Raw genomic sequence first — 15,351 nt, forward strand, 5'->3', positions numbered from 1 at the left:
AATATGACACTGTTTTAACAATGATAATATTTACTTGCAAGAACTTGTTATAAGTAAAAATAATATGAAAAATAATGATAAAAATAATAAAATATGATTAACATCAACTATTGCGAAAAAAATTGAAAGATCTCAAATTGGCATCTAAAAAGTTTTAATTGGTGACCTTCAACTATAGCAAACACTTGGATCATCGCGAGATTTTGTCGACGAGTTTGCGCCGGTCCAGTTGAAGAAGAAAAGTGGGGATCGCATTGGACATTGGTGTCAGAGAGATGAGAGTCACCGGTGATGTGCGTGTGCGGAGGCCTCGCGGAGGACAACGCAAGGTTCATCCTCCTCGCTATCGTCCTGGCAGCTTACATGCTCGCAGGCGCGACTCTTTTTCAAATACTAGAGGGTGACCTTGAAATACGGCAGGTAAGATGATCGTTCTTTCCTTTTTACAATTTATATCAATTGGATTTAACAAGAAAATTCGGAATGCGTTACTTAACAATATAATGGCAATTATTGAAAACTGTTTGAATGAAAACGATTAAAAAAATTAAAAAAATATGACTCTGTCGTTTATGTTTTCTTTTTTTTTCATAACGTGCATGCAGGCTGCAGAATTTTGGCGGGTATATCATGCTTTTCGTAAGCATCACTTACGTGGTAGTCCACTAGCGCTTCAGAGATTACACGAACTTCTTTACGCCTACGGAAACGCATCATCTGCCGGTATCATTAACAAAAGGCGGCGTTGGGATTTTCCTGGAAGTTTTCATTTCGTAGGCACCATCGTTTCCACAATTGGTAAGAAATATAATACACTATCTTTTAGAATTTCAAACATTTGAAACGCACTCGTGCAACGACCGACGATAAATGGGGTCACTAGACGACACGTCGTCTTGCATCTCATTAAGCTTTGCAATCCTCTTAAAGATGTTTTCTTTTTTTAAATATACATCTAGAAGTTATATATTCTTGCTTTCTTATCTGATTATTATTATTATGATTATTATTGTTGTTGTTTTTGTAATGTTCATTATAATGATATTATCATCAAAACTTACATTCATTCAAATCTCTTTGATATGCAAGTTTTTGATGAAGCATTTAGGGGCAGACGTTTATGTAACATTTTTTCTTATTTTTATTTATAGAATATGTTAATAAAATTTTTGCAAAAAAAAACTAGAACACCCTGTATATAACGCTTTGTTTTCTTATTTTCTCTGAAATCGATCTAAAATGAAAAAATGTTACTCCTTTTTCTGGATTTATTTTTAACACGAAGAATAACCCCCCTACCCGATTGTACCTCCCGTTAGGATATACCCTGTATATGTTCATACTTTCTTATCCAATTATAATAATTAATATATAATGTTCACTATACGCATTGTCTTTAAAATTTGTATTCATCCACGAACTGATCATAAGGATTTATAATTGTTTTTCACGTCGATAATAATGATGACGATGATGATGATCTTGTTGTAATTTCCTGTCTAAAGAAACACACATAAATGAATAAGAAAAATAAAAATGTCTGTGTAATAAAATACACGCAATTAGTACGTCATAGCATTAGAAGATAGTTGTGGTACGGTAGAATGGTACGGAATAAAAGGACTACGGTCATCGGCCCCTTCGAGCGTGAGAATGCACGGTGAATTCTGGAATGCTAATATCTTGCGACCTAGTCTAGTACTTACCCTCTCGACAACTCCTTCAGCAGTCGATATGTACGTTTGCACGTACCCATAAGTAGATATCTCTCTCTCTCTCTCTCTCTGTCTCCTAATAGAAAGATTTTTAGAAGATAAGTTCAATGTATGAATCTAAATCTTCTTTCAGGATACGGAAGTACTGCTCCACAAACTATGGCAGGACGAGCAGCTGTTGTTCTTTATGGATTCTTCGGTTGTTCTGGTAATAAAAGACACCATTCAATGTGCCTTTTTTTTAACGTAAAATATGAATTCATTCATATTGAAAAAGAAGAAATAAGAAAATATTATCAGTATTATTAATAAATTTTTACTTGAATATATCGTTCAATAAGTTCTTACCGTTATATTTGCTGTTTGCATGCATATATTACACTGCACTGATGTGAGTTAAAACAAAGTAGAACAGTGACCTATTTACATGGAACAAAAGAATGAGTCTTCGACGTCTAAATTATAATAGGCATAGTTATTGTAATATCAGAAACTAGAAAACGGTATGCAACGTCCTATTTGTACGGGTATATGAAATAACCTCGATATAAGCTTGAATTTATCGATTATACATAAAAATCTCCTACATAAAAGAAAGAAAAAAAAAATAAACAGATTAAAAAGAAATTGAATTAAAATAAAAAATAAAATTCTAATAAGAAATTTTTGGTCATGATCTACCAGGTGGTATCCTATTCTTCAATCTCTTCCTTGAAAGGATCATCACATTTCTGGCTTGGATTTTGAGGAATCTTCACTTATATCGCGTTAGAAAACGTCTTCGGCAAAGTTCGACATCTTCCCGACGAGTATCCAGATTATCCAACGCAAGATCGTCTCTCCCGGATATCCTCGATGACGATGACGACGGTAGTTTAGAGCAATGGAAACCAAGCGTCTATTGGGTCATGCTGTATCTTTTATTAGCCTCTTGTATAACCGCGTGCGTTGCTGCTGCGGTTTATGCACCGCTAGAAGATTGGGAATACTTCGACGCTCTCTACTTCTGTTTTGTTAGCTTTGCCACCATCGGTTTCGGTGACTTCGTCAGCACGCAGAAAATAAATTATCCGTACGTCCATTGGTAAGTAACTCACGTTGAAATCATTTCTTTTTATTTCCTCGTCAATATTTTCCATTGTTAATTGATTTTTATTTTTACAGGTACAGATTTGCCAATTTTATTTTCCTCGTTATCGGCTGTTGTTGTATTTATTCGTTATTAAATGTAACTTCGATAGTTATCAAGCAGGGTCTGAATTATGTGATATACAAATTACAATGTGGAAATCAAGATCTTGCCGCTCCCCATCTGCCTAGACGAAAGTCCTCCGTTTCTTCTATATATTATTCCAAACGTAGGTCTATGAAATTAGTTGGTAAAGATTCGATCAGAGCCGTGGAGGACGATCCTAATGGTTCCAGACGTATGTCTGGTGAATTGATCTCCATGAAAGATTTTCTCTCTGCCAATAAAGTATCCTTGGCTGTGATGCAAAAACAACTTTATGAAACTGCTCAAATGCAAAAAGGTGGTAGTGGTGGTGGTCCAATAGCAACAACTCCTAGCCATCAGTCATCGGTATTTAAACCTGGTGCGGTTGGTCCTCTAGCGATCGCTAGTGAAAAATTTGGAAATAAAACTTCAATAAATAGGTAGAAAATAAATTAACGAATCGTAGTCATTTTACTTACTAGATTTTACGATCTTTCACGAGTCGTGTTTCTTTTTAGTTTTTACAATACACAAGTGCACTTTGTTATTGTCACATATGCGTAATATGTTATATTATATGTTACAAGGTTTTAAAGTAGCTTATTGAAATAAAATCTAGATTACAATTTTATACGATGGTTAGATTGATTTTTGTTTCTTTTTTTAAAGTAGATAGATTTAAATTATAATTCTCGATAAATTCAACTATGTTTTTTGATTATTAGTACTTGCCGCTGTATAATAATAATAATAATAATAATAATAATAATAGTAATAATAATAATAATCGTAACTATTATTTTATTTATTTCTGCATATTATTCAGTGCAAAGTGGTAGAATAAGAAAAAGATACGTGTAGAAGTAAAATGATCGTTTTCACTTCCTTCTCGGATTTTTCGGTAAGCTGAAACATATGTATAAAAGAAATTAAAAAATACTGAAAGAAATTTGATCAATTTTTTTGTTATTAAATTTAATGTTAAATCTTTCGACGTTATATTTATGCCATACCGGGTGGTGTTTTCCACTAATGATAAAATATGAAAAAATACTAATATATACATCATCGATGAGGTATATATCACACATACAATTATATATATATATATATATATCGATCATCCAATAACTTTATTTAAATCATGTTTACAGTACAATTTGCCATGTACTCAATGACATTAACGAACATGCAATCTTTTGTCTTCGCATTTGTAATAATGTGTGTTTTACTGTATGCATCTTGTGTAAGTAAAATAAATGAAAAAATCATTCCTGTAATGTGAAAAAGAAAAATTTCATCTTATGTAAAATAAAACTAGTATGTTATGTAAAGTTTAGTATAATATATGTATGTCATTTTAATCGACGAGCGAGCGTGAGTCCGACGCACAATCTAAAATTCTTTGAAACAAGGATAACTATGAATTGTCACAACCTTTTAAATGAGCAACGCTTGTACTTTTCACGGTATTTTGATTTTTTTTCTCAATATTATTCAGATAAAAGATATTATTAAATGTTAGGATAAATTATGCGCTTAAAGTATTTCTATTACACGTTACATCATAACACTACGAAGACAAAAATTTCTCTTTTCCTGATTAACTATACTTTTATCTTGTGTATCTTACGGTCGGCTTTAAGCGGACATCCTAATTCAATGATCGAGGTGGATGCAAAAATTTTTCACACCGAGATGGTATGCGTATGAAACTAGATATCGAGAAACGATTACGTGAAAAACAATGCGCGTATGTATTTTCACTGAAAATCTAAGAAGGAGAAGGGATGTGTTTTCGCTCTAAACGTGAAAGACACAAATAGATTTACGAGAAAAATTTATGAATTACGATAGAGCGAAAGTGAAACGTACTATCGTTTTTTTCGGAGATTGCAATCATTCGAGAAATCTACGGATAAATTTTTTTATTTCTTTTTTTTCTTTTTTTTTCTTTTTTTTTCTTTCTTTCTTTCTTTCTCTCTTTCTTTCTTTCTTTCTTTCTTTCTTTCCCTTTACTGTTAAAGCCAAATGCGTAATAAACGATGACTTAACGTCATGTCTTGCAATTATTACATTCGGTTTGTAGTCTATCACAAAACAATCACGTAATATAGACGAAATCACGGTGATCTAAGATGCAGTAAGATCATTTTTAGTCTTTTAATTTAAGCCAAGCTTAAACGTTTATAACGTAAAGCGTATCAAGGTTTCGTTAACATCCACAATAGACTCTGGCAATGAATTTAAGCTTGGTTTAGACTTAAAAAGAAACTATTAGACCTATAGCACTAGATAAGTGCCGACAGTACGATGATATTTGTCCTACCTTCTGATGGCTCAATATCCATAATGTCTTGCGAATGAAGTTTTCAATAATATACAAGACAATAGTACGTCTATTGCAAGTATAATCTTACTGTTTCTTGTTCATTATTATTTTTTATGTCATTAGGCTTTTTTTGTGTATCAAGGCTCAGACAAAGTACTCATGAAGACGTGTAATGCATCATTCCAACAAATCCACTGAAGTCGTCATAGTTAGTGGCCATCGTTGCAATTCACACAATTGAGACAACAGCGCTCAGTGTTTCGCACTGGCGCTGACAAAGCTGCATTCCAAATACTCTCAAGTAGAAGTACCGTACCACACTTCTTTCAGGCAAACGATGCCCTCGTGTTTGGTACCGGCAGCAAAAAAGCACAGCCTTTTTTTGACTATGCACAAAGTCACGAGATTCATATCTCGATAAATTGGCAATGATTCCCCGACAAAGGGGTTGCGCCTATTCTTTCTTCAACGTATATCACGCATACGTACAAATTGTTGCCCAACCAACTCCAAGCCGTTACTTATTAGATCAACTTCGTTTGATATTTTAATTATTCTCTGTTTAAAAAATTCTCCGTCTACGTCGCACGCTTGAATATAATCCGATAACATAAAATTATTATCGCTTAACGTAGGTGGTTGGTTTTGATTTTGCGGTGGACGACTTCTCGACCGCGGAATTTGATCGGCCGGTTCCATTAAATTCGGATGTTTCTTACGTTGATGTTGCAAAAGTTTTGCCTATCAAGACATATGTTACATAGCAAGAATAAATATATTGTATTAAAAGATGTAGTGCTTTTATCAAAAATATATTCTAATTTGATTTACCTTACTGGCATATTGTTTATGACACCATTGACATCCTTGAGGCGTAGTTGTAATACTACCAACCGTCTGACTGAAAGTTGGATTAGGCAGACTCGAATATTCTGATTCTTTCTGACGATTACTCGGTGGTAGAGCAGCACCCGGATGATTTTTCATAATATGAGCTTTACGTTTGCTGCTGCTTTTATATACCTTCGTGAATTAATACAAACAAAGATTTACAGAAACAGATATCGTATGATTGTAATATCATTGCACTATAATACGATACCTTATCGCAATATTGACAATAATAATCTCTCGTTTGTCGCAAAATTGGTAAATTTAATTCGGGCACGGATTCTGGAGCAACGTCTGGATGTCGTTTTGCCAAATGATTAACGAGCATTCCTCTTCGCTTAAATCCTACTAAACATTGATGGCATTTATATATGAAACGATTGTAATCATTTGGATTTACCTAATAAAAAAAAAAAAGTACACATACATTAATATATATATATTTATTTAAACTATAAAAGAAAAAAGAATATATAGATATCGATTATACCTTTGGCACAAACTTTTTTACTTGATTGTTTTGTACTGTTTGTTCTTGATTCGTTTTCTGCGAATTGTGCATTCTAGTCATGTGTTCCTTAAGTTTATCTTTTCTTTTAAATTGTCTTCCACAATTAGCACAGTGAAATTCTCTGTATATAACAAGTGGACGTATGTATAAATGAATATTAATTAGTATAATATATATATCATTTATGATATGATTAATGTGTTGTTTACCTGTGATCAGAATGTTTGAGTAAATGCATTCGTAATTTATCCACTGTAGGAAAACGCTTTGTACAAAACTGACACTTGTGTTTTCTTTCACAATGATGAGCTCTTATGTGTTTTCGAATTACCGAATATTTAATAAAATTTCTTTGACAATGAGGACAGGTAAATGTATGATCTCCATTTCTATGCGTCTCAACGTGATCTTTTAACATCACGCCTTGATCAAAAAATTGTCTGCATATTGGACATTCATACACTTGCTTATTTTCTACAAAAAATAACAGAAATTATTTTTAAATATAATTATTTTTAAAACAAGTTATAATCTAATAAATACTTATTAAAAATTACCTCTATGTGTTTTTAAGTGACAAGATAAAGCAGAATTATTCATGAATCTTTTCAGACAAATGTTGCACGGCAGTGGCTTTTGGTCCTCGGCACCATGCACCAAACAATGTTTCTGTAGTCGTACTTTTGTAGCAAAGCGTTTATAACACATCGAGCACTTATATGCAGCAACTACTGATGTCAATTTGTTACTTTTTGGCAAAGATAATCTAGCATGTTGCGAAACATGACTGATTAATTCGGACTTTTTTTGAAATTCTAATCCACACTGTGGACAAACCGTCGATTGACAATTTATCTTATTGTCTTCCGGATTGTGCATGATATTATGTATTTTAAATAGAGATAACTTTTTGAAGATTAAATTACACGTACAACATTTCAATTCTTTACAATTATTTTGTCTAGCATTTTCTTTTTCTTTTAAATTTCTGCCTCTGTACAATTTCATACGTCTCGCATGATTATAAGAATTGTTATCCGATCTTGGCCAAATACTCGCGCTGTTGTTATATTCTAATAAAAAAAAATATATAATTAAGTATAAAAAATAGAAAATAAAAACAGATTTAATTATTTGTACCTTTGTCATCTTTCACATCAGGTTTCAATACCATTAAATTTCTACGTGCTGCATAATCAGGATGAGGTCCTGCTTTTAGCTCTTCTTTTGGTAAAATATTTTTTGTAGTTAAAAATACGATTCCACCCTTCTGTTGGCAAATCACTAAATTTTGTTCTTTGTACGTAAGTGCAGGTCTCACAAAACGCATCCAGTTTGAAGTATCTGAGAAGTATACACATTCAATATTTTTTGGAGCTATATAATTATGCACGAAAATATGATCACCAATACTCACTTTCGTCTGAAACATCAACCTTCAAAAATTGTCCTTCTTCTGCTTCATAAAGCAGTGGTAATGCATTTTCAAACGGTGTTCCATCATAACCATATAAAATACCTTCGATAGGACCAAATTGTGTTCGCCTACGAATATTGCGTTTTGCGAAAACTCCATATTCCGAACCACCCAAAATAATATCCACAGTAGATAATTTGTTTATAGAAAGATATGATCCTGGCAGTGTAGCTATAGCTCGTGATGGTACAGGTTGATCGGCAATTGTACATACATTATGAGAAGTGCAACCATCTTCGTTGGTACAAATACCATCACATTCATCACACCCTGAATAAATTGAGGTTTTATAATAAATGTATGTAATTAATAAATAAATTAGTTACAAATAATAGTAACTTACAAAAATTTTTGTCATCGTCTATTTGTTGCTTAGACTTCTTAGTATTTTTCTTATCGATAGATTTTTTTTTATTCGCATGAGATAATATTTCATTAATTTGACCCATTTGCTCATTGGCTTCCGTTATTGACTGAGAATTACTTTCTTTCGTTATATTCTTCTTTTCAGATGCATTATTGATATGATTATCTCCCATTGTAAAAGTTTGATTTTTCAAAGAATTCATTACATTGACCTGATCATCTTGCATTACTACATAATCTCTTGTTAAAGCAAAATCTGTATCTGGTATACCCGTTAACATGAGTGGAGTTGTGTTGTGCTCCAATTCTGCATTAGGCTCTGCAAATATAACATCATATTATTCAATACTGCAAATATCAAGTTATCAATACTATTTACCTTGCATTAATATTAATTCATTTCCAACTGTAGAAACTAAAGTTTCTTCATTATCTTCATTGATAAAATCTGTTCCAGTATCAGTTTGCGCATCTATTGGATGTGTCAATTGACCCACAAAATTGATACTTGATCTTACATTGGATTCAGTTGTAGATATCAAAGGGGAAGAAGGACCTTGTAGAATAACAACAGAATTATGAAAAGGAGACGGAGGTAATTGAACTGGAGTTGGTGAATACCTAGCAGCAGAACTCATATTAGGATCAAGTGGACTAACGCGATGTTCAAATTCGGAAAGAGGAGACGAAGGTCTGGGGGAGAACGAGACCTGCTCGTACGTTGGAAATAAACGAGAATAATCTCTAGATTGATCTGGAACATATTCAACCTGATAGACAAATAAAATGTTATCAAAATAATGTTATCTCTTTAGACAAAAATTTTCTGATTGTCAGATTGTACTCACAGTCAAAAATAGTAATCTATTATTATTCATCTTCTTTGGTTGTTCATACATTGCCGAGTTAATTGGGCTATCAATTGGCCAAGTTACCGAAGTGTCAGCAACTTTACCAATGTTGGACATATCAAATGTGTCACCAGGGCCCCCCTCAGGAGGGCCCCTTGGATCCATTGTATTTTATCTGTTCTGTCAGTAATATTACAATTTGTCACCTATTTCATAACAAAAGTATATGTCAAACGTGCAATAACTTATTCTTTTCTTTTTTTAGAAAAAAAAATCTACTAAGAAATATATGACAGATTTAGACTTGATTAACCATGATTATTCTGCGAATATATTCCAAAATTCAAACGCATGACACGTTGACGATATTGATTTGCAATTACTAATTTGTGTTTTCTTATTTTATGTTTGTGTATAAATTTCGTCACACAAGAGTCTTACCAGCTTCAACATAAATAGAGTTTTACGAGCAGATGATGCACTTTCAAGCCTACGATGCACTTGCTGCAGCAGCACTGGCTTGACAACAATTGACGCTAGCGATTTCCATGTTGGCAATTAACTGCGTACAAATGGCGGGGAAAATTCAAATTCATACGAATTCTTAATACATTTTCTCATTTTTATCAATATCTGAAAGAAATATTAATGTGTAAACTTATTAGCGTGTAATCTGTCTCAACGTCTGTTAAATATTATACAAATAAATTTATATATATATATATTTAATTAATGTTAAATATTTATAAATAATTAGGAATTTTCATTAATTTTGAATACAACAAATTATACAGGTTTCTCAATTATTAGCATTAATAATTAATAAAAATAAGATAATATAGATGATTAGAATTGCGTGCATAATAGCAATTTTATAAACTGATTAGATATATAGGGCTTGACCAGATTATCGAAACCCACACTTAGAGTTCCCTTAGCAACAGAATAAACACGCATAAACAACCCCAAAACCATAACCTAATTTTTTTTCTCTGATCTATAACGTCAAATGCTTCGTTAACAAATCAGTTAGATTTAATTATTTAATTTACGGTGCAACGAGATAAAAAGTATCATTAAAACATGGTACATCTCGAGGAGTTAGATGACCTCGTGAATCAAATGATGAAGGTGCCAATTTTTTCACATTCTGAAAAACAGAGATTATTAGAAGATGATAACAATACAGGGTTTCTCGATCCTAATTTAATTATGGATACAAGACACAAAATAACTCGAGAGACACTAAACAATCCAGATGCAAATTGTTCTGCTTTAGCAGAGGCTAAAAGGTAACATTAATTTGACTAACGTTGTACATACCATATTACATGCATGTACCCTTATTAATATTTAATTTCAAATGTATTCTTTATTTTATATTAACAATTAACAATTTAATCAGATTATTGAAAGAAAAAGAAATTAAGGAAATGTGCCTGAAGAAGGAACGAGTTTTTCTCGAAATGGAATTGAGAAGATTCGAGAAGGAACTTCATAAATCCCGCCCAAAATTTCAACGACAATATGAATGCAGGAAAAAAAATCTGGCTAATTCAAATGACCAAGATTTTTGGAGTATATCCAACAAAATAGAGATGGATATTAAAACGGTCAACAAATCAAAGGTGGAATCGTATATATATTGTTTTATTATAGAATTAATTCAAAATATCATTTTCTATGGATAATTATTAATATTAAATTAATATGAAATTCTAAAGGTACAAACTTTTGGAACGAAAAGCAAACAAACATCCGTAGAAGAATTATCTCCGATATTTGAAAATACTAATACCGATGATATCGATGAAAATGATGAAAATGACGTAAACGAATCTGTCGGAAATATCAAAGTAACTATCAAGAATAAAATTAATTTCAATTCGGTGGAAAAACGATTAAACTTAATGAAGAAATATTTTGAATTTTTAAAAGAATATTCGACAAAAGAGCGACGATTTCGAGAAATAAAAATAAAACTACAAGAAAGCATGGCTTCGAAAAGATTAAAAAGATACTTTAACTTTTGGAAAACTTACACAGAGGATAAAAAAAATACTGCAAAAATAAAAAAAGAACTGCAAGACGTATCTCATGAACGTAAAATTGAAATTTTTATTAGCGAAATTACGGAAAAGAAAAAGAAATTAGGCAATCATTTTAAGTCGAAGATAAAAAATAACGTATCTTTTAAAATTATACAAGAAAACGAAGATAAAAAGAAATTAACTCGTCAGAAAAACAATTATCCGTTCCAGTCTTTTGTAGAAAATCGTTTGAATACTCAGAAAATTATAATCGAAAAGCAAAAATCTAAATTGGCTGAACAAAATAGAATTATCGAGGAACTGAAATTGAAACAAATTCAACAAGAATTGGTGACAATGGATAAGGAAACTATGAACGTTGCCAAAGAAACTTTGATGAATTGTGGCCAAAAAACAAGAAGAACTTTAATTCTATTAATGAAGCAAGCTGGTTACAGGTAATCTATCTACCTCTAACATATCTAATATATATATACTTAACCCTTTCGTTATTAGCGACTCATATACAAATTATCCATACAAGGTCTCCACCAACCCATATAGGAGTCATAACATATACAAAATTATATTAGTAATATAAATATATGTCTAACTCTATAATTGGATATGTAAATAATATTTATTATTTTCTTTATTAAGAAATAAATGTACGACAACATCACAACAAACATCAAATCCACCAAAATTTATTATGAGAGTGGAAGCTCGGGCAGAGGCGAGAAGAGAACGATTAAGAAAAGCGGAAGAAACTCGTCAAAAAAAGTTGGAAGAGCAGAAGTTGAAAGAGGAAGCAACTAAACGAGAAGAAGAAGAAAAAAGGAAAAAATTACAGCAAGAGGTCAGACAATGAAATATCCAAGTACTTATGCTAGCATACAACTGCTTTATTATTTAACTAATCATGTTATTTATCAACTTTGATTTTTTTTCGATCGATAGATAAATTATTTCGATTTCAGAGTATGCGAGAAGCAAGAAAGCTGCGTGAAGAACAAAAAAAGTGTAGAATGGAAGAATTAGAGAAATTCAAAAAATTAAATTTGATGGCCAATCAATTCTATTGCAAATATTTATTTCGACATTATGTAATAGAACCGTTTAAGAAACTCATCAAAATAAGAAACGACAATATTCAAAGAGCAAACGATCATTATAAAAAATTCTTGTTACTCCAAACTTTGACTGCCTGGAGAAGGGAAACGAAAGAACAGTACCAAATCAAACTTGAACTTGCCATTTCCTTACACAATAGGAATTTATTATGGTACACGTTTAAAGATTGGACGGATATGGTAAAGGAAGAAAATATAAAACATCAAGTGGCCAAAGATTTCTACGATATGAAATTGCAAGAGAAATGTTTCCGTGCATTGAGATCTATTGTTGCCATAATAAAATTAGAATATCTAAAATACGTAAAAATTGCAGAGGAACATTACAATGATAAACTTGTGAATAAATATTTTAATAAATGGAGAGATTATCCTACGATAGCTGAAATAGTTAAAGAAAGTGAAAAACAAAGGAATAAGTGGAGAGAAATAGTACAAAAACTAGTTCCCGATTTTGATCCTAAGGAGAGAGGAGTAGTGCTAGAGGATTAAGATTAATTATGTAATTGATCGAAACACTAAAAATAATATTTATGAACTACCTTATACGTGGGTGTTTTCACATCTTTTTATCATAAAAAATATGCTTACTGCTATATGCTAACGATATGATTAGTTTCACAGATAGAATAATCACTTTTATACAATATATAGTTCAAAGATTTTATATAAATTATACATATTTTTGATTTTATATTTCGTTTCTAAAGAAATAATTAATTAGCACGTAATAAGTACTTTATCACAGTTACAATAAATGTATATAAATACTAAATATAGTAACATCCTGACACAATAACCAGAAATTTGATTTATGATTGATATACTATTATTACGATATGTCATTATAGTGCTTGATATACGTAAATTGTTATTAGTATATCACACAGTTTATGACATATCCCCGTTGAACGTAATACCATTCAAAGAGGAAACTTATCCTACTAAAAAGTGTCGTAATAAAGACATCGAAAAATACAAGTAAACAAATAATATTATCAATGAAAGAAATATACTAAAATTTTTTAAGTACCTGGCTTGACGATCGTAGTTCAAATTGATTCATAGTATTGATGGTCATTTTATTCTCTTGGTAACAAATAAAATATGCTCTGTACAAAGTACAATATCCTAGACTATTTATCATTCGTATCTAAGTCTTGCAACAAAATAACCGAGATACATTTTTTAAGATTCCATGATCGTATTGATTTCTAGATATTCGTAAACGACGCTCGTTTGACGTTGTTCCAAGATAAATAAGCCAGAGGTGATGAATTAAATAACAAAATACCACTAGGCCAACGAGTAGGCTGTAGAGTGCTGAGATGAAGCAGAGAGCAATGCTAAAACAATATGTACATTATATTATATGTATATCGATGGAAAAACATGTAACCAATAGTTGCGTCAAAATTATCAATAAAATTTTTTATGTTTTTAGAAAGAGTAAATAAGAGATATTCTAATATTAAACTCTCCTATTATCGCAATTTTTTTAAAATTAAATTTTGCATTATAAATCCTTCATATATTTCCAGTTTAGTTTAACTAGTTTCAATATAATTATATGTTATAAATTAAATTTATTTAAAAGAACAATTCACAAAAAGATAATTCAAGTACGAATTATTTCAATTTATATTTAAAATATTAACTGTTTATGTATAAAATATTCATACGTACTCTAACTGATGATAAACATCACTGCAGTCGTCTGGTAAGAGCACTGTACCGATTAAAATAAAAGGATGACATACTGTTGTCATAGTCAGATTAGAGCCATAAATAAAAGCTGTCGCTGAAAGTAACAAGCATCCAAGATACCACTGTAAGTTACTGGAACCGATGCAACAATCCAACCTTAAATAAAATCAATTTAAAAAACATTAATTCTTACAATTGCCAAGATAAGACATTTCCAAATATTTGTACGTACCATTTACAATGATATTCTCTATTAAGTATACATGTTTGACACATTCGGCAGTGATAAGCTTTAGGCGGTGCTCTTCTTCTACAAGTTACACATAGCTCTCCGCTTCCTTCCCCAAGCTCCAAACCTTGCTCCGTAGCACCTTCTTGAGCAGCATGATCCGCATTCAGTCTTGTCTTAAAGCCGCAATATATGCCTCCGACAACGCACAGTATAAAGAAAAAATTTTCCTCTGGTAATATTTCAAGTAACGGCACAACACTGACTTCAAAAACTACCATCAGCATCAACACGCTCGTAATCGTCCACATAAGAAAAAATTTTGTTCTTAATAGAAACCTCAAGAAATTATGATGCAAATAATATACCAAAATAGGCGTTGCGAGAAATATTACTACGGTGCAAAGAAATGACTGGGCGGCGATTATCGCCAAAATGGGTACCGCGAATAGCGGTATCATAGCGTCAACAGATATTTGTTTAGCACCTCCTCTCCATCCGCATGGATTTCGCATTCGTTCCCAAACGGTCATTGTTTATGTGATTAATAAAAAACTCTAAGAAACTTTCTCGCATGCGTACGTTTTCTCTTGAACGAGAGGTTATGTTTCTCTTCTCTTACGTTAAATCTGAGGAACGATGATAAATTTAAAATTTAACCTTTCTATTTATATTACACTAAAATATGTATTTCACGAATAAATTATCGATAATATTTACAAATAGTACAATACAATTTAGCTGAGAAAATAAAAGAATCGATCGATATGAAAACCATAGGTCGAAAACATTTTGATTACAATCGCGCACCTCTGTAGTTACACATACAACTTTATTTTGATCGCCTTTCAAATCTTACTATCAATAAATGAAACGTATCTCTACATATCATT

The 15,351-nt window shown here is 31.6% G+C and overlaps 4 protein-coding genes and 2 long non-coding RNA genes across 10 annotated transcripts; 2 read left to right on the forward strand and 4 right to left on the reverse strand.

Annotated features, from left to right (window-relative positions):
• Nucleotides 1-111: 111 nt before the first annotated feature.
• On the forward strand, nt 112-3,383 carry LOC122526536 (potassium channel subfamily K member 13-like). Its single transcript, XM_043650009.1, has 5 exons — nt 112-420; nt 606-798; nt 1,849-1,923; nt 2,400-2,799; nt 2,880-3,383. Exons 1-5 carry the CDS (start codon nt 292-294, stop codon nt 3,373-3,375), a joined length of 1,293 nt encoding a protein of 430 aa, XP_043505944.1. The 5' UTR covers nt 112-291; the 3' UTR covers nt 3,376-3,383.
• LOC122526539 lies at nt 576-1,795 on the reverse strand. The gene is made up of 2 exons (XR_006306098.1): nt 1,707-1,795; nt 576-955 (listed from the first exon to the last, which is right to left on the reverse strand). It is a non-coding gene; the product is annotated as an uncharacterized LOC122526539 (long non-coding RNA).
• On the reverse strand, nt 1,861-2,483 carry LOC122526538. The gene is made up of 3 exons (XR_006306097.1): nt 2,397-2,483; nt 2,064-2,298; nt 1,861-1,949 (listed from the first exon to the last, which is right to left on the reverse strand). It is a non-coding gene; the product is annotated as an uncharacterized LOC122526538 (long non-coding RNA).
• Nucleotides 3,384-9,921, reverse strand: LOC122526534 (PR domain zinc finger protein 10-like). Of its 4 annotated transcripts, none has more exons than XR_006306096.1 (13): nt 9,801-9,921; nt 9,357-9,565; nt 8,888-9,278; nt 8,486-8,827; nt 8,083-8,412; nt 7,806-8,009; nt 7,223-7,738; nt 6,875-7,139; nt 6,645-6,786; nt 6,366-6,554; nt 6,095-6,286; nt 5,261-6,004; nt 3,384-3,837 (listed from the first exon to the last, which is right to left on the reverse strand). XR_006306096.1 is itself a non-coding variant. In XM_043650007.1 (12 exons), the coding sequence occupies exons 2-12, from the start codon at nt 9,522-9,524 to the stop codon at nt 5,729-5,731; spliced, it is 3,015 nt and encodes a 1,004-aa protein (XP_043505942.1). In that variant the 5' UTR covers nt 9,525-9,539; nt 9,801-9,921; the 3' UTR covers nt 4,046-5,728. The 4 variants fall into 4 exon arrangements, 2 of the variants coding, with proteins under 2 accessions (XP_043505942.1, XP_043505940.1); XR_006306095.1 differs by lacking the exon at nt 3,384-3,837 and adding an exon at nt 4,046-4,205; XM_043650007.1 differs by lacking the exon at nt 3,384-3,837 and having other exon boundaries at nt 4,046-6,004; nt 9,357-9,539.
• Nucleotides 9,922-10,107: 186 nt separating this feature from the next.
• Nucleotides 10,108-13,318, forward strand: LOC122526535 (golgin subfamily A member 6-like protein 22). The gene is made up of 5 exons (XM_043650008.1): nt 10,108-10,651; nt 10,765-10,987; nt 11,084-11,847; nt 12,050-12,248; nt 12,370-13,318. Exons 1-5 carry the CDS (start codon nt 10,443-10,445, stop codon nt 13,012-13,014), a joined length of 2,040 nt encoding a protein of 679 aa, XP_043505943.1. The 5' UTR covers nt 10,108-10,442; the 3' UTR covers nt 13,015-13,318.
• On the reverse strand, nt 13,026-15,268 carry LOC122526537 (palmitoyltransferase ZDHHC23-B). 2 transcript variants are annotated; one of them, XM_043650011.1, is made up of 4 exons: nt 15,179-15,268; nt 14,462-15,087; nt 14,209-14,385; nt 13,026-13,868 (listed from the first exon to the last, which is right to left on the reverse strand). In XM_043650011.1, exons 2-4 carry the CDS (start codon nt 14,989-14,991, stop codon nt 13,676-13,678), a joined length of 900 nt encoding a protein of 299 aa, XP_043505946.1. In that variant the 5' UTR covers nt 14,992-15,087; nt 15,179-15,268; the 3' UTR covers nt 13,026-13,675. The 2 variants fall into 2 exon arrangements, with proteins under 2 accessions (XP_043505946.1, XP_043505945.1); XM_043650010.1 differs by having other exon boundaries at nt 14,462-15,268.
• Between the last annotated feature and the right edge of the window lie 83 nt (nt 15,269-15,351).

The sequence above is a fragment of the Polistes fuscatus genome, unplaced genomic scaffold (genome assembly GCF_010416935.1).
Source record: "Polistes fuscatus isolate 324 unplaced genomic scaffold, CU_Pfus_HIC Scaffold11, whole genome shotgun sequence".
NCBI lineage: Eukaryota > Metazoa > Arthropoda > Insecta > Hymenoptera > Vespidae > Polistes > Polistes fuscatus.

Coding starts and splice junctions, on each gene's coding strand:
- LOC122526536 (XM_043650009.1), top strand. CDS start 292: ATGTGCGTGTGCGGAGGCCTCGCGGAGGACAACGCAAGGTTCATCCTC. Junction 421..605: donor GTGACCTTGAAATACGGCAG/GTAAGATGATCG, acceptor ACGTGCATGCAG/GCTGCAGAATTTTGGCGGGT. Junction 1,924..2,399: donor TGGATTCTTCGGTTGTTCTG/GTAATAAAAGAC, acceptor ATGATCTACCAG/GTGGTATCCTATTCTTCAAT.
- LOC122526534 (XM_043650007.1), bottom strand. CDS start 9,524: ATGGATCCAAGGGGCCCTCCTGAGGGGGGCCCTGGTGACACATTTGAT. Junction 8,413..8,485: donor AGACGATGACAAAAATTTTT/GTAAGTTACTAT, acceptor CAATTTATTCAG/GGTGTGATGAATGTGATGGT. Junction 6,287..6,365: donor ATTGTCAATATTGCGATAAG/GTATCGTATTAT, acceptor TAATTCACGAAG/GTATATAAAAGCAGCAGCAA.
- LOC122526535 (XM_043650008.1), top strand. CDS start 10,443: ATGGTACATCTCGAGGAGTTAGATGACCTCGTGAATCAAATGATGAAG. Junction 10,652..10,764: donor GCTTTAGCAGAGGCTAAAAG/GTAACATTAATT, acceptor CAATTTAATCAG/ATTATTGAAAGAAAAAGAAA. Junction 11,848..12,049: donor ATGAAGCAAGCTGGTTACAG/GTAATCTATCTA, acceptor TTCTTTATTAAG/AAATAAATGTACGACAACAT.
- LOC122526537 (XM_043650011.1), bottom strand. CDS start 14,991: ATGACCGTTTGGGAACGAATGCGAAATCCATGCGGATGGAGAGGAGGT. Junction 14,386..14,461: donor AGAGAATATCATTGTAAATG/GTACGTACAAAT, acceptor ATTTTATTTAAG/GTTGGATTGTTGCATCGGTT. Junction 13,869..14,208: donor GATGTTTATCATCAGTTAGA/GTACGTATGAAT, acceptor ATATTGTTTTAG/CATTGCTCTCTGCTTCATCT.